Consider the following 15,977-nt stretch of genomic DNA (forward strand, 5'->3'; position numbering starts at 1 on the left):
TTTTGTTTTTTTTGGTGTGTGTGTGTGTGTGTTGCTGGGGATTGAACCCAGGGCCTTGTGCATGCAAGGCAAGCCCTCTACCAACTGAGCTATATCCCCAGCCTAGACAGGGTCTTGATACATTGCTTAGGACCTCCCTAAACTGCTGAGGCTGGCTTTGAACTTGCAATCCTCCTGCCTCAGCCTCCAGAGCTGCTAGGATTACAGGCATGTACCACTGGATTTTTCCTTTTTTTCCCTCTATACTCGTACTCATCTTGGCATATTCAGTATTCTGAGCTGGGTTTAGGAGACAGAGAGTAATTTCTAGATGCCTCTTTTAAGGTTGATGATGATCCTTAAAAAAAAAAATCTGTGCTGAGGCTTGTTGTGGTGGCACACGCCTGTAATCCCAGCAGTTTGGGAGGCCTAGGCAGGAGGATTATGAGTTCAAAGCCAGCCTCAGCAATTTAGCAAGGCATTTAGCAACTCAGCAAGACTCTGTCTCTAAATAAAATTTTAAAAGATGGGGCTGGGGTTGTGGCTCAAGTGGTAGCGCACTGGCCTGGCATGTGCGAGGTACTGGGTTCAATCCTTAGCACCACATAAAAATAAATAAAGATTAAAAAATAAATAAATAAATAAATAAAAAGGCTGGGGATGTGGCTCAGTAATTAAGCACTCCTGGGTTCAATCCCAATTACCAGAAACAAACAAACAAACAAAAAAATAGAATCTGTGCTGGGTGCAGTGGCACACATCTGTAATCCCAGCAACTTGAGAGGTTGAGGCGGGAGGGTTCAAGTTTGAGGCCAGATTGGGCAATTTTGTGAGACCCTTATTCAAAACAAAAGTAATAAGGGCTGGGAATATAGCCCAGTTGGTAGAGGGCTTGCCTTGCATGTACAAGGCCCTGGGTTCAATCTCCAGAACCACAATAATAAATAAATAAATAAATGAATATACTTAAAAACGGGTCTGGAGATGTAGCTCAGTTGTAAAGTGCCCTTGGGTCTAACCCCCAGTTTCATCATGCTGAGGTGAGAATCCGTGTCTCAGAGTTGGCTGGAACATATGGCTTCTTGTTCCGCACCATTCATGGGGAACTGTGTCAAGTCAAGGAGCTCTTGGATGTGGCCCTTCCTGCCCAAGTTCACCCCTGTTCCCTGAAGGCAGTACCCCCACCCAGCACAGGTGAACATCACCTGAGATGGACCTCTGGCTTTGCTGTTCGTGGACCTGATACTGGGTGAATGACGGGCTGGACCTAATGCCCCTAGGCTTCTCATTCCTTTTGCTCTCTTCTGCCAACCTTTTCTTTTACCTGGGGCCTGCATATAATGGCTAGAGCTCTGGCAGCTCTGGACCATGAGGAGTATTGTGGATAGAATTGTGTCAACCAAAAAAAATATCTTGTGGGCTGGGGCTGTAGCTCAGTGGTAGAGCACTTGCCAAGCACTTGTGAGGCACTAGGTTCGAACCTCAGTACCACATAAAAAAGTAAATAAATAAAATAAAGGGTTGTGTCCATCTACAACTAAAAGAAATTTAAAAAAGATATGTTGAAGCTGGGCATGGTGGCGCATGCCTGTCATCCCAGTGGCTCGGGAGGCTGAAGCAGGAGGATGGTGAGTTAAAAGCCAGCCTCAGCAATGGCAAGGCACTAAGTAGCTCAGTGAGACCCTGTCTCTAATAAAATACAAAATAGGACTGGGGATGTGGCTCAGTGGTTGAGTGCCCCTGAGTTCAATACCCAGTACCCCCCCCCAAATGTTGAAACCCTAACTCTCACCTCAGAATGTGACTTTCTTTGGAGATAGGACCATTGCAGATGGCATTACTTAAGATGGGGGTCATACTGGATGAAGGCAGACCATTAATCCAATGACCGCTGCCCTTATAAGCAGAGAAAATATGTACACAAGACAGTGTCGTGTCAGATGGAGGCAGATTTGAGCTGTGCTGTGACAAGCTAAGGAGCACCTGAGGCCACAGAAGTTGGAAAGGCTCATGGAGCAGGTTCTTCCCTGGATGCGGGGAGGGAGTGTGGCCCTGCTGGCATCTTGCCTTTGGAGTTTTGGCTTCCAGAACCGTGGAAGAACGCGTTTCTGTCGTGTTAAGCATCCAGTCTGGGCTAGGTGGTGGTGTTAAGGCCGTCCAAGGAGACGGCTGCCAGGGACTCATGGTGGACACTTTCTATGAGAACTGCAGGGCAAACCCAGTGACAGTGAGCTGTCACACTCTGGGCTGATTACCTCTGGGATTGCTTCTGTGTAAGAGCAAAAAGGCCTCTTGTGTGGAGCCCCCTGGTGATGCTGGTTTTGATTGGGAATGGGGTCCTACCTGGACAGCTCCTTTGACCTGGTTCTCCGGGTGGGGGTCTTCACAGACAAGGGCTGGCGGCTGGAGGAGCCCAAGACAGCTCTCCTGGTGGCTGCAGGTTGGGCTTTCTTCAAATAACTCTTTGTTCTGGGCAAGGAGAGTACAGCAGGGCTTCAAGGATAAGGCTGTCTTTATTGAAATAGGGGCCCCAAACCTGGGGAGGGAGAAGGGGACTCTCGAGGCCCTGGGGTTCTCTGGCTGCTGAGCCCATCCAAAGGTATGAGGAGCCCTGGTCAGAGGCAGAGTCAACAGCTGTAGACAGGGGCAGGATTATTAAAGGGTGATATTGTCCTCGTACAGTGACAGCAGCAGCAGGACGGTCCAGCCGCCCAGCAGGCCCACGTTGTGCAGCAGGAAGAGGAGCCAGGGCCTGCGGTCCCGCACATTGAGCATGGCCGGGAGCTGAGGAGGGGGCACTGGGTTAGTGGCCGGCTTAGGCACCTTCTCAGCTCCCCTACCCCAGGCTCCCGGCTGCCCCCTGACCATGTCACAGAGCGCCACGTAGAGGAAGAGGCCGGTGGCTACTGCCAGGATCCAGGCCTCGCTCTCCTCGCCGACTCCGACTGCAAGCGCCACGTAGAGGCCGGCAAAGGCCGTGAGAGCCGAGGCCAGGTTCAGCAGCAGCGCACGGCGCACCGACAGCCCCGCGTGCAGCAGGGCCGCGAAGTCCCCTGTGGGCAGGGTCCCTTCCAGAGGTCCGCGCCGCAGGCAGGCCCAGCCTACCTTCAGGACTGACCCGCTGCTGCCCAGGGTAGCCAGCCTCACCACCTGGCGAGGTGCCCCCGGCACCTAGGGTCCCCCACTTCCCAGGGTCCCCCCACCACAGAGGCCACGCCTGACCGGTATCCCCGCCCACCAAAGCAGGCCTTGTCCCCGCAGCTCACCCAGCTCGTGAGGCACCTCGTGGCAGAACACCGCCAGGGAGGTGGCCAGCCCGGTCTGCCAGGAGGACGCGAAGGCCGCGCCTACGGCCAGTCCATCAGCGAAGTTGTGCACGGCGTCGCCCAGGGTGATCAGGTAGGGTAGCAGCCTCAGCTCTGCGGGCGCGATGGGCATGAGTCCTCTCAGGCCTACTCCCCCCCGCCCCCCGGCCCCCCCCCCCGCCGCCCGCCCACTGACCGCAGGCCCTGGTGCTCCGCGCCTCCCCAGAGCTCACCTGGGTTCAGCCTCCGGGTCTCGGGGTTCAGCAGCTCCGGGCTCTCCTCTGCCACCTGGGAGGAGCGAGGGGGAGCCCTGGCTGAGGTGGAGAAGGGGTCAGGCCTTGGCATGGGGACAGGTCACGGGACTATGGAGGGTTCTCCTGAACCAGGCTCTGCATGGAGCAGGGGTGGCCCACTCACCAGGTCTGCGCTGGAGCCCTCGTGGGCCTGCTTGGGCTGCCGGAGCTCGCTGGGCGCCAGCTGCAGGGACACACCGTGGCTGTGGCCACCATGGCTGCAGTGCCCGTCCTTCTCTGGATCCTGTGGGGAAGGTGGTCAGGGGCTTTCAAGTCTCCTTCCTGTGTACCCACTGGGTCCCCACGAGCCTGACCTGGTCCTTGGGCAGCAGGATGTTGAAGAGGCTCTCAAACAGGAAGAAGATGTAAAGGCCTCCCAGCACAGCCAGTAGACGCCAGGTGGACTGTGGGCCAAGGCCCTCCCCACTGTGTGTGTGGTCCTCTCCACTGTGCGTGTGCAGCCCCAACACCTGGGGAGCAAGAGTGTGGGCGGGGGGGGGGATTTAGGGCCCACAGGGGTGAAAGGCTGGGTCTGGGGAAGGCCAGGAGAGGGAGGGAAAGGAAGGACTCTGGCTGATGGGTGAGGACAGACCTTGGGTGTCAGGTGCAGGAGGGCGTCACCAGTGAGTGCACCCACGGCCATGCTCAGGAAGGTCTGCATGACATAGTGGGTGGCAGAGCTGCAGCTGGCACAGGTCAGCAGCAGGAGGCCAAGCACAGCACAGAGGCAGATGAGTAGTGTGGCCAGGGAGCCATACAGATACCCTAGGGGGTGAGGCCACACTGAGAACCCCCTGCTTCCCAAGCCCAGCCAGGGGATGAGCAGGAGTTCACCAGGGCTGCCCGTGGTCAGCAAAGGCCTTTGCTTACACTGGCCCTCCTATCTCAAAGCCTCCCTGAGCCCTCTTGCAGGCCTCCATCCTTGCCTGCCTCCCTCTCTACCTCCATTCCTCCCCATTCCCAGTAGCCACTCCCTCTTCCCTAGGTGGGCCCCACTCCTGAGGCCAGCACCTTGGGGCACAGCCAGGTAGGCCCAGCTGGGGGGTTGGGCACGCACTGTCTGTCTGGCTGAGCTGGTCCTGGGTGGGTGACTTTGCCTGGGGGCTGCAGGCCCCGCTCAGTTGCTGCTGGAGCAGGGCAGGGCTCAATCTGGTCCAGGCTTCGGGGCTCACCCCAGTCTTCTCAGACAGCCCATAAACAGCCATTACCTCCCTGGCACTCAGGCACACCTGTGGGGAGGTGTGCAGAACAGGGGGTCAGGGGCTGAGCATGCACCCATGGGGCCCCAGTCCTCCTAAGACTGCACAGGTGGCTCACCATGTCCCACACACTGGAGCTGCTGTTGAGGATGGCAAGGGGAACGGGGTCCCGGTTGTTGGCCTCCCTATCCAGTTGACTGTGGTCATCATGGTCACTGTGGTTGTGGTCACTGTGGGCCTCTCCACCCACTCCCAGGCGCTTCATCAAAGCTTCCAGCTCTGTTAGGAAGGACAGAAGTAGTGCCCAGTCTATGGGCTCCAGGTCCGCCCTTCCCAGGGACATGGAGCCTGGGGGGGTCTCAGCCCTGGTCTCACCTGCCAATGTCATGTTGAGAGCTTCGCTGCTATGCTGCCGGAACACAAAGTCCACAAAGTACTGAGGGCTTGGCAGGGCATGGAAGCAGGACCCGTTCCTGAAGTGGTCCAGCAGGGCGGCCAGGACAGGGCCCGGGTTTTGAGGAGCTCCTGCCTCCACTGCCTCCTCCAGCAGCTGAGGGACGTCTACACAGGCCTGGGGAGGGGATAGTGATAGGAGCACCAGAATTATTATAGGGTTATTGATTGTTGATTATGTTAATTAGTATTAATTAGTGGGTTGAGTGAATGAGTCTATGACTGTAAGTGATGTGCCCATGATGCACTGTGAACTGCAACACTTAGAGACAGACTTCAGTTAGTGATGTAAGCGTCTACACCCAGTCATCTGCCACAAGCACAACTGAACTAGGACTTAAAAACCCAGACTTCGGGGCTGGAGATGTGGCTCAATCGGTAGCGCGCTCGCCTGGCATGCGTGCGGCCCGGGTTCGATCCTCAGCACCACATACAAAGATGTTGTGTCCGCCAAGAACTAAAAAATAAATAAATATTAAAAAAAAAACCCAGACTTCTATGGGGCGACGGGACCAACAGGACCTGGACAAAGAGACCGAGGCCTCCGTTGCTGTTTTCCCCCCTGCACCAGACTCCTCTGGCTTGGATGAGTTCCAGCGACCCAGACTTAAGACATGTCACAGGTGAGCACCTGGGACCCTTGGCGTTGACTCAGTTAGGACTTAGGATTAGGATGTCTAAAGTGTGGTGAGCATTAATAAAACAGATTTGGTTGGATCTAACTGTGCCTCAGACTGAGTCTGTAGTAACCACTTATGACTGGATGGGCCTCAGCCCCACCCTCAATGAACTTCTCGCTCCAGCTCTGCCTTCACCTGTTGGATATGTCTCCCACTGATTCACAGGTCTGCACCCACCAGCCTGATGCACTTCCTGGATTCGGAACCACTTCTTCCTTCTCACCTACGACCTGGCTAGCCTCAGTTCTTCTGGGGCCACAGCCCAGCCCTGCTCTGGCCCAGCTAGTCCAGGCCCCCAGTCTGCTCTCTGGCCTTCTTGGGGCACCAGAGCCTTCCTGGTCTGCCGTCACTGGGGAACCCCACACCCTACTCCGTCTTCACTGGGACTCCTGGCTCTGGCAGTCCCTGACCCAGTCAGTGTAAACCCCTATGAGATCCCCCAGGGCCACTCTACCTCCCAAGGTGGCCCCAGAGCCTGGAGGGCATTGTGTGGGTGTTTCCCCTGCTTTAGTCAGGACTGACCCCCTAATGGCCCCTTCCTGTGTTCTGGCCACTTTACCCTACTTCCTGACCAGCCCTCATGGGCCCTCACCTCTTCCCCAGCAGGCTGGCCAGCAGACTGGGCCTTGATCTTCTGCAGCAGCTGACTTAGGCCCTGGGTCAGGGCCTCAGAACTCTCCAGTAGGACCAGGAAGTGGTCGGCATGGGAGGCCCAGCGGCCAGCCTGGATGTCTGCACATGTGCTCTCTGGATTGCTAAGATAGAGAGCTGCAGCGGCACTGAGGCGGGCTATGTACCTGGACTCTAGGACTGGTCCTGGAGCCAGCCCTGGCTTGTCAGGCCCACCCAGGGCCAAGATAGCCTCCACAGGCAGGCACTGTGGGCAGAAACAGGTGGACAGGAGCTGGACTGGGCCCATCAGAGAGGGCAGAGGCAGGCCCTGGCAAGGACGGGCCCTAGGCCCTCTCTCACACCCTACCCTGCTCGTGCCCCTCACTTGGCTAGCACACACAAAGTCCCCACCAGTCAGACCCCCATGTCTGGGTTGTTTCTTCCTGAAGCCACTGCCAACTTCGCAGCCTGGGGAAAAGAGCGGAACTCTGTGTGTGGGGTGGGGGGCAGGCCTGTCAGCCCCCAGCAGGGGAGGAAAGGCTCTGGCCTGGGGTAGGCCTGGCTCTGGCCTGGGCCCTGGCCCGCCTCCTGGAGTTTGCCCAGCTCCCTTTGCTGCAGGCTGCAGGGTGGAGCAGGCAGGAAGCACCGGGGCTGGGGGACCCATCGGGTGGGGCTGTTACCTTTCCACACGGCCCGCTGGTACAGTGCACACGGTCCACCAGCCTATTTAATAGGCTGCTCAGCTCCTCTCCATCCAGAGTGCCCTGGTCTGAGGTGAGCAGGCTCAGCAGACTGGCAGGCTGGGCCACCACCGCTGTTACCACCGTCATGGCCAACAGCAGCCCTGGTGTGAGCTGGGCTAGGAACACCATGCTTGGTCCCCAGAGTGCGCGGAGCTGTGTGGAGTCTGTGTGTCTGAGCCAGTTGTGGGCTGCTGGGACCAGACTAGGGTTGGGCTCTACAGGTCTGGCCCCAGCCCCAGGACCTCTCCCAGGTATTTCCTATAGGGCTCTGTGATTGGTTGCTGGAGGTGTCTGGGTTAACCATTCCAGTGACAGGTCCTCCCTGATAGCAAGGAGCTGAGCTGCTGCCTGCTGGGGAATAAGGACTGGGCTCCTTCCCCTCGGTGATGGCCTGGGCATCCCTTCCCTGCCTGCCTAACCCAGAGTAGTGGTGCAGGCCACCCCCTCTGCTCTCCCAAGGGCTCCAAGCACCCCCTCCTGGGACTCTCTCTGGAGGTCACCCTCAAGTTCATCCTCCTGGAACAGAGCAGCATGAATGCCACGTTGGCACCTCAGAATCCTCCCGCCAACACCTGCCTTGGTGCCTTCCCAGCTGTCTCCCCAAAGCCTGTGGCCCAAGTTGGGGATGGGGCTGCTGTGTAAGGAACCACAAAGGTGCTTGCTGAGTCAGGTACCGCACCCCAAGCCCTTCAGGGAAAATCCCCAGGAAACGGCCAAAGCTCCAACCGACAAACAGTAAGGGAGGACACGACCTTCGCCCTGGCCCCACCTGCAGGGCTCTTGGGGTCAGGGTGTAACAGTGCTTCACTTTATGCTTTGAATGTGGCCTCCCTGCTCAAATGGACCTGCTTCATTCTCTTGCTCTCTCCCTGCTCCTCTCTAATCTCTCCCCTCTGTAACCTCAGGGGAAACAGGATGAACTTTCTTCCCCATTTTAGGCATTTATCTTTCCTTGAATACACATCTATCACAGGAACAAAGTCATCCAGACTTTGGGGATGGCACCAGATTTCAGGACGGGAGTCCCCTGTGTTTCTCAAAACCATGTCCTTCTTATTGGATTGCCATCATCGGGGACAAGGACCGAGAGATGAGCAATAAGGGCAGGAGGTCTGGGAAGTGCCCAAGCTCTGGGCCTGGGGAGGGTCAGGGGAGGCTGTGGCTGCCAGTGTGCTCCCCCTTGCTGCTCTCTCTCCAGCCTTTGACCCCTGGGCCTTATCTCTACCTCTGTGCAGTCTGGGGGAAAGGTTGAACCCCAGGGATCTTGGACATCCCCAGGCCTAGGGCAGCCCTGCCTCTGGGCTCCTCCCACTGAATTCAGCCAACCCCTGACACCCGAGCTGTGCAGGGTGGGGCTGGGTTGTTGAGCTGGGAGACTGATGCCAAGGACTCTGTTCCCTAGCCCTGTAGGGTAGGGCAGGGCAGGGCAGGGCCTGATGAGCTTGGGCTGGATGTCCTGGGCCCTGGGGTCAGGTGCCTCTCCTGCCTGTCCCTAAGTGGGAGTTAGGGCAGGGCCTGGGAGAGGCTGCCTGGGACAACAAAGAGGGCAGCCCCACACATCTCTCAAGATGCGATGGCCAAAAATGGAGGTTTCCTTCTACTTCCTTCTACCACTGGGCTGGTTAGAGGCTAGGACCAGGCTGGCTTGAAACAGCCTCTGGCCACACAGTGCTCCAGTTGTTAGCTTCTGGGCAAAGATCTGGGCTGGGTCTGATGTTCAGGCCTTCCCTAACCTCTGCACCCCAAGGGCCAAAACTGTCTGAGCCCTCAAAGGTCAGTGCAAGGCTGGCCTCTGCCCAAAGGGCCTCGGTGCCTTTTCCTGTGCCCTCCCACTTCCCCAATGCCCTCTTGTCTAGTCTAAGAGCTACCACTGAGAGCATTCTCAGATGGCTTCCCTCCCCAGTAAGGCCAGTCCTCTGGGTACTTGTGAGGATGGCCTTAGGCCCGAGCCTAAGCAACTCACCAGTACCCAGGCTCACCAGGCACACCCACAGAGCCCTCCAGTGTGGCCTCAGACAAGTCACTTCCCCTGACCCTGATCAACAGAGTGAAGCCCCTGGCAGGCTGTCCTCTCCTGATAAGAGGGAAGGGCGAGAAGATGGGGGGGGCGGGGAGACACCAGACCAGATGTTTCTGACCCCAGGGTAAATGATGTCACTGAGAAATCCAGTGGTAGCTGATAAGGATTGAAAGGGGGGTCAAAAGCCCCCAAATGTAGTAAAAATAATAGAGCAAATGAACAGGGATTCAGCCACCCGAAACAAGGATGCACTCGAGCTGGAGAGCCTGATGAGGACCTGACATCCCGTCACTTGTCATCCTTCCTGAGCCTCTGCGTGATCCTCACCACTCTCAAACTCTACCGCCTTGTCTGGACCTGGTGAGAGCCGCAACTTCTCCCTAAGACCCCCTCCTCAACCGGTCGTCCACTCCACGCCAGGAAAAGCCTGCTTGGTTCCGGACCTGGTCACCACAGTCTGAGTGGGTGGGCATCTGCTGGACATAAAGCCTAAGGCTTAGGACTTTGGAACTTAGCCTGCAGAGGGGATGTCTGTCGTTAGCCTGTCATGATCAGGTGTGTTTGCAGTGCTTAGAATGAATCTAGAACTGTTTGCTGTGAATTGATTATGTCTATTGCAGTGCCCAGCATCAAGGATTGTCATTTTCTTGATTAAGAACCTACAGAGTGAAACTGTATGGAGTGATGTGAGAGAATAAAGCACTGAAAGGAGCAGAAGCGCATGGACATTTTTATTTCTCCCCTCGACTGCATACGTCGCAATTTTGCCCTCTTGCGACAGTACTGTACCCTCTCCTGCATCCCAGATCCTGTGCGTCATTCCATCATCCAGTTAAGCTCAATGTAATTGCACCCATCATAAAAACAAAACACTAGGTGGAGGAAGTAACCCAGCAGCAGAAGGCTGGCTTAGTGTGTGTGAGGCCCTGGCTTCAATCCACAGTATAGTAAAAAAACAAAAACCATAAGCCTGTCACAGCTGCATTACGCAAAACAGCCAGGAGGTGGAGCCACCCAGTGCCCACAGAGGGGTGAGTGACAAGCCACAGTGTGTGTAGGTGTAGGCATGCTGGAGCAGCATTCTGCCTTTTAGAAGGGCGGAAATCCCATCACATGGTACAACATAGGTGCACTAGAGGACACTGCTGAGTGAAATACATTCTTAAACGGACAAACAGTGGATTCCACTTACACAATGGGACTGGAGTGCTCAAATACAGACAGGAAGCAGAAGGGTGCTAGGGCTCAGGGCTGGTGCTTCCTGGGTGCTGAGGTTCACCTTGGGAAGATGGGGAGTTCAGGCAGTGAAGATGGCTCACTGCAGCAAAATTGCCTGAAGTCACTGAACTGTGCACTCCAAATGGATACAGTGGCAAATTTACATTTTATTACAATAAAAGAAGAGAGATCAAAGCAACATACCTTCGCCATCAGCCCCTCTGAACTCCTGCAGGCCTTACATGCTGTAGTATCAAAAGGCTGTTTCTGCCAGGTGTGGTGGCACGTGCCTGTAATCTCAGTGGCCTGGGAGGCTGAGGCAGGAGGATGGCGAGTTCAAAGCCAGCCTCAGCAAAAGTGAGGCGCTAAGCAACTCAATGAGACCTTATCTCTAAATAAAATACAAAAATAGGGCTGGGGATGTGGCTTAGGAGTCGAGTGCCCTTGGGTTCAATCCCTGGTACCCCTTCCACACACACAAAAAGGCTATTCCCCAGCCACCAAGGCTGTTCTACCAGCACCCTGCTCTGCCGTACCCTGGTGCCATGTGCTGCAATGTTTAGCATGCCTCTCTTGGCCTTGTGGCTTACTGCTTTCCCTGGGTGCCTTTTTTTCATACCAGGGATTGAACCCAGGTATGCTCTACCCTGAGATGCATTCCCATTCCTTTTTATTCTGAGACAGGGTCATATAAGTTGCTCAGGCTAGTCTCAAACTTGTGACCCTCCTGCCTCAGCCTTCCTAGTAGTTGAGTACGGTGGCCTAGTATGGTGGTACAAGCCTGTGCCACCATACCTGGCCAGGACAGTGATCTCTGAGTCAGGTTCACAACAAATGCCAAAATGGACTGCTAGGGCAGCTGGCAGCCTTGTTATGGTTGGTAGTTTTTCATGAAGCCCCAGGCTGCCTGGAGCACTCAGGTGCTGAGTGGGGAGGCTGGCATGTCAGGCGCAGTGGAGATTCCCCCAGCCCTCCTACGTGCCCAGGCAAGGCCCACTGGGGAGGACAATGCCCCTGCAGAAACAGATTGTGTGCAGAGTGGAAGTGACAGGGCCAAGCTCCCATGCTGATTTGGGGAGCAGTGGCTGCAGGATCCTACCAGAAGGTCAGCAGGGTAGACAGATCAGGCAGGGCAGGCCCAGGATAGCTACCCACCGCAGGCAGAACAATGGCATCTTTATTGGGGGTGAGTCTTGACAACACAGACACAGACAGCTGCTCTGGACATCAAGTCTCACAAAGCTGTCCAGGGTGGGTGTGGCCAGAGGAAGTGGGGAATGGTCCCCTAGGTAGCCATCCCCCATCCCCCATCCCCCATGGGCCACTCTGAGGCTCAGGCGTGCAGGAAGCGGTTAAAGGCGTTGTAGGCGGACTCCAGATCGAAGAGCATTTGCCGTACCTGGGAGTCATCCAGCTCATCAGATGCTGACATGCCGCTCAAGGTCTGTAGCCTGGAAGCAGAGTGAGTGGGGGTGTGGGCAGCAAGGCCATGAGGGCCCCTCGGTGAGGGCCTACATAGGAGAGGCACTCACCACTGGCTGACTGTTTGGCGGCCCTCGAAGTCTGGGGGCAAGTGGCTCATGCGGTGCATGGTCTCCATCAGCTCCCGCAGGTCAGGCTGGATCTGCAGACACAGGTGAGGGGCTGGGACTCTGGCCCTGCCTGCCCACCCACCGAGTCCCCATTCCGTCTGACTCCTTTACCTCGTCCATGGCGCGGATTTCTAGGCGCAGTTTGTCCATTACTGTGATGAAGAGCTGGGGGGGCGTGCACGAGGTTTCACAGACCAGCTGGGTGTCGGGAGGCCCCCGGCAGGTGCCCCTGCAGGGCCAGGCCCAAGGCCTAGCCTGCCTGCTGCTCCCACCTCAGGTTCTTCACCTGATCCCGAAGCCCTGGGGCTCCTTCCTGTCTGGGGCATTATGTGCAGGACCCTCCTGGGGGTGTCTCCTGGCTGCAAGGAGAGCTATGTGGAAACTATGGGTACACCTATGCTGGGAGCCATTAGCCAAGTAGGTATGACAATTTCCTTGCCAGCGTACCCCATGTTGCAGTGACATTGAATGTAGGTGACCTTGCTCAAGGACCAAGGCGGTTTAGGGCGTTCCCGGTTTAGGTTCCAGGTTTAAGGTTTAAGATTATTCCTGCTGGGAATAGGGCGTATCCTGCTGCCTGAGTTCCCCTTGAGTTCTCATGGGATTCAGAGTATTTTTTGAGAGATAGAAGCCCAGTGGAGGTGGATTTGGGCAGAGAACGTGGATTTCCCCAGAACGTGTTTGTAGACGGCTGGTGTGAGTTCGGGAATAAAGAGTTGCTGTTTGAATCTACAAGCTGTGTGGTGGCTCGTGATTTTGTGCCCAGCCAGACTGCGGCATTTGGTGGCCCGTACGCGGCATTTGTGCCCAGCCAGACTGTGGCACACCTACATACAACTTTCCCAGGCCAGGATCTTGCCAGAGTGGACCCTGTGCCTGTCTCATAGGTGCCTATGGGCAGCCAGGTGGGCTTTGGGATGCTGCTCAGCTGAGGCCCTGGGACTCTATACCAGTGATGGGCTGCAGCAAGTCCTCCCGCCCTCCCAGGAGACTGGGCTTACTGAGACAACATCAGCAATACAGCGGTTGAGGTTGCCCTTGTCATCCTTGATGGTGATGGGCCTGTCTTCCTTAACCCTCTCCATGGCGAGTGGGCAGTCCAGCTGAAGGGAGCAGATGCAGGTGCTCAGTCTTGCAAAAGGGCAGGCCCTATGCAGGCCATGGCCTCTTCTCAGGGGCACCCCACCGCACCCTTCCTGTGGTGTGGAGAGAGTGGCTCACTCACGCGGAACTTGCGGCAGAATTCATCAATGGAACTGATTTCTGAGCCTTGAACCTGCCGGAAGGCAGCTTTGTACTGGACCAGGAGCCGAGAGCAGGCTGCAGTGTACCTAGTGAAAGGGCCAGCTGCTACCCATGCCTGAAACCAGCCCCCGCTCATCCTGCTTTCCCCAGCCTGTTCAGACACAGTGGCTCTCATGGAAGACCAGGTGATGGAGTCAGAGACTGGACACTGAGGGCTGAGGCTTGCCATCAAGTCTGTACAAGACAAGAATTCTGGGGGAGAGCAGAGGCCAAAATACAATGGCCACAGGGGATAAGACTCACATTGGCACAGGTTCACATTGTCCTGAGGGGCCAATGGCTTGCTGGGCTTACTACCTCACTGAATGAAACCCCCACATCCACACTGGGTGCCAGGCCTAAGTAGCACTGCCTCCTACTAGACATCCCCAACCTCCCTCCTGGCCTCCAAGGACTTTCCATGAATCTGGTCACCCATGCCTGGCAGACAGGGCCAGGAGCACACATATTTGCGTGTCTGTCCTTCACTAGATATCTTTCCACCCATGCAAGGTTTCCCTGGTTGAAATAGCACTGAGGCCACCTAGCACCCAGGAGCATTACCATGGTGCTGGGAGCCCTACAGAAGTGAGTGCCCCAGTAGAAGCCCCAGACCACTATTTCTGCTGCCTACTGAGCCCCTCTGCCTTGCAGAGCGTAGAAATTGGCTCCCAAGGTAGGGTACCCTTTGGACATTGAAGGGTAGTGGGCTTGCTCACTCGTTGGGGGTGACGCAGTCCTTGATGTATGCTTTTTCCAGTGCCTGCATTGTCTTCACTACTGCAAACAGCTCTGCCATGTTGTCATACCTGAGACAATCTGACCATCAGGCACGGCCCTGAAGCAGGGAAACCTCCCACAATGGGACGCAGCTATGGTGGAACTGTCAGCCCACCTCTCAGCCCATCCCTGGCAGATGTTCCTTGGAAAATGTCCCCCAAACCTGACCCCATGTTGTCTTCCCCAACTACCAATGTGGTGGTGGGTTTGGGAGTGGCTACTCCCAGAAGGCTTGGATGGGCACAGCTGCATGCTGGGGGCAGCCTGGATGCTTGACTTACTTCTCCCTCTCCCGGGCATTCTTGTACAACTTCACTTCCTGTTGGAGAGAGTACGTAACATGTCACCCAGTTGCATCTGGTGGCCCCAGGGGCCAGTGGGGGTCCACGCAGCTGTTTGCTGTGGGCCAACACGGGCCAGGTGGGCACCTGACACTCACCTCATACAGCTCTGGCTTGTTTCCAGGGGCTGCAACAGAGTAGGCAGAGAGCTATTAGGCTGGCCACAAAGTGACCCCAGGGCAGTTTCTGATCCCAGCCCCATTCAGTTTCCTCCCTCAGGCCTCTCCTGAGCTCTATCCCAAAGAACTCAGATGGAGCTGAAGGATGGGGGTTCCATTTTCACTCCCAGTCAGTGGGCAGGATACTGGTTTTGAATGGCTGTGGCAGGCCTAGCTGCACAACAGGGAGAACCCCACTTTGTTTACAATGCCACAGTGTGGTGCAAATAAGGCTTGTCACACACCTTACAACTTGGGCTCAATGCAGGAATCCCCAGGATGCCGATGCTCTGTGCACACTGAAGCTCATCATCTCTGTGCTGAACAAGGCCAGGCTAGCTCTACCTGGAGGTCTTGGGGCTCTTACTGTTTATCTCTGGCCACCTCCAAGGCAGTATGAAGGTGGGGGGAGGTCGGTGACTTAATGACTCCCTCCCCTAACACATTCCCATCAGTCCCACCACAGCATAAGCCTGGGCCCTTCCTGTTCTGCTTGGTGCAGGCATACTCACCTCCCATGCCGGGAGTGGCTGGGATCCCGTGAAACATCCTGCAGGCTCTGTCAGCCACAAGTGAGACCTGGGGAGTACATTCAGCACCAATTCAAGAGGACCCTGACACCCTGAGTCAGGCCCTGATATCCATCTTCCCCACTGGCCCTCCACAACTATCAAAACACAGAGCCCAAGTGGTGTCAGAAGCGAGAGAGGCTGGAGGCACTGAGAGTGATGTGCAGGACAGAAGATGGAACCCTCATCCTTCTGAGACAGGAGGAAGTGACAGTTGTTGGAACACAGCATTTGAGGCAGAGGAAAGCAACCCAGCACCACCCTTCAGAGAGGGGCTGGGCTTTCTGAGCCCAGAATGTTCTAGGATAAAAGCAAGGAGAGAGGTTTTTATCGTAGTATGGTAGGAATTGGAGTGCTAAAGGCAAGCTCGTCGTGGGAAGGCTCCCTGCCGGCAGGGCCCTTTTGGAAACACGACCCCTGCAACGGTCTTGCCTACTAAAGAAGTTGGGGGGATGGCTAAGGCGTGAAACCACAGTCGCAACGAAGAATTTGAGACAGGGTGGAAATAAAAAAGGAGTTAAAAGTGAGACGCCCGTTTCTGGCCTAGTGGCATCAGGACGGTGGGCGAACCCTGACGGCAGGGGCCTGGTGGGCAGGTGCGGGCGGCGTCGTAGGGAGTCGCCAGCCTGGCGCGCGGTCCCCGAAGCAGCATCACAGCTCGCCGGCGGGACGGAACCCCGTGCTCCGGCTCCCTCCGAGCTCCCAGGACACAGCGCGGGGGAGCCCGCGGAGTCCGAGCACCTGGGAGGGG

At 56.3% G+C, this 15,977-nt stretch overlaps 2 protein-coding genes and 1 long non-coding RNA gene across 12 annotated transcripts in view; 1 reads left to right on the forward strand and 2 right to left on the reverse strand.

Annotated features, from left to right (window-relative positions):
* Window positions 1-7,491, reverse strand: part of LOC107143027 (cleavage and polyadenylation specificity factor subunit 1) — a 21,012-nt gene extending 13,521 nt beyond the window's left edge. For 2 of the 5 annotated variants that reach the window (XM_015486629.2, XM_048802342.1), the window contains exons 1-10: window positions 7,202-7,450; window positions 6,502-6,786; window positions 5,152-5,347; window positions 4,895-5,055; window positions 4,635-4,806; window positions 4,170-4,342; window positions 3,892-4,047; window positions 3,702-3,821; window positions 3,518-3,572; window positions 3,357-3,398 (exon numbers count right to left, since the gene is read on the reverse strand). In XM_015486629.2, coding sequence (XP_015342115.2) covers window positions 3,357-3,398; window positions 3,518-3,572; window positions 3,702-3,821; window positions 3,892-4,047; window positions 4,170-4,342; window positions 4,635-4,806; window positions 4,895-5,055; window positions 5,152-5,347; window positions 6,502-6,786; window positions 7,202-7,393 — 1,552 coding nt within the window. In that variant the 5' untranslated portion in view covers window positions 7,394-7,450. Of the gene's footprint in view, window positions 1-2,473; window positions 2,764-2,844; window positions 3,033-3,245; window positions 3,399-3,517; window positions 3,573-3,701; window positions 3,822-3,891; window positions 4,048-4,169; window positions 4,343-4,634; window positions 4,807-4,894; window positions 5,056-5,151; window positions 5,348-6,501; window positions 6,787-7,201 lie in introns of those variants that run through there. The other 3 variants (XM_015486633.2, XM_015486634.2, XM_048802343.1) reach the window with 3 other exon arrangements.
* Window positions 7,301-10,001, forward strand: LOC125616575. The gene is made up of 2 exons (XR_007347307.1): window positions 7,301-7,515; window positions 9,508-10,001. It is a non-coding gene; the product is annotated as an uncharacterized LOC125616575 (long non-coding RNA).
* Window positions 10,002-11,646: 1,645 nt separating this feature from the next.
* Window positions 11,647-15,977, reverse strand: part of Vps28 (VPS28 subunit of ESCRT-I) — a 4,526-nt gene continuing 195 nt past the window's right edge. The window contains exons 2-11 of one of the 6 annotated variants that reach the window (XM_048802350.1): window positions 15,774-15,967; window positions 15,170-15,236; window positions 14,598-14,626; window positions 14,440-14,477; window positions 14,098-14,187; window positions 13,320-13,425; window positions 13,096-13,197; window positions 12,206-12,259; window positions 12,035-12,126; window positions 11,647-11,953 (exon numbers count right to left, since the gene is read on the reverse strand). In XM_048802350.1, the coding sequence (XP_048658307.1) occupies window positions 11,836-11,953; window positions 12,035-12,126; window positions 12,206-12,259; window positions 13,096-13,197; window positions 13,320-13,425; window positions 14,098-14,187; window positions 14,440-14,477; window positions 14,598-14,626; window positions 15,170-15,236; window positions 15,774-15,878 (801 nt within the window). In that variant the 5' untranslated portion in view covers window positions 15,879-15,967 and the 3' untranslated portion in view covers window positions 11,647-11,835. Of the gene's footprint in view, window positions 11,954-12,034; window positions 12,127-12,205; window positions 12,260-13,095; window positions 13,198-13,319; window positions 13,426-14,097; window positions 14,188-14,439; window positions 14,478-14,597; window positions 14,627-14,902; window positions 15,042-15,169; window positions 15,237-15,773; window positions 15,968-15,977 lie in introns of those variants that run through there. The other 5 variants (XM_015486637.2, XM_048802353.1, XM_048802352.1 and 2 more) reach the window with 5 other exon arrangements.

This window comes from Marmota marmota, unplaced genomic scaffold, assembly GCF_001458135.2.
Source record: "Marmota marmota marmota unplaced genomic scaffold, marMar, whole genome shotgun sequence".
In the NCBI taxonomy this organism is placed as follows: Eukaryota; Metazoa; Chordata; class Mammalia; order Rodentia; family Sciuridae; genus Marmota; species Marmota marmota.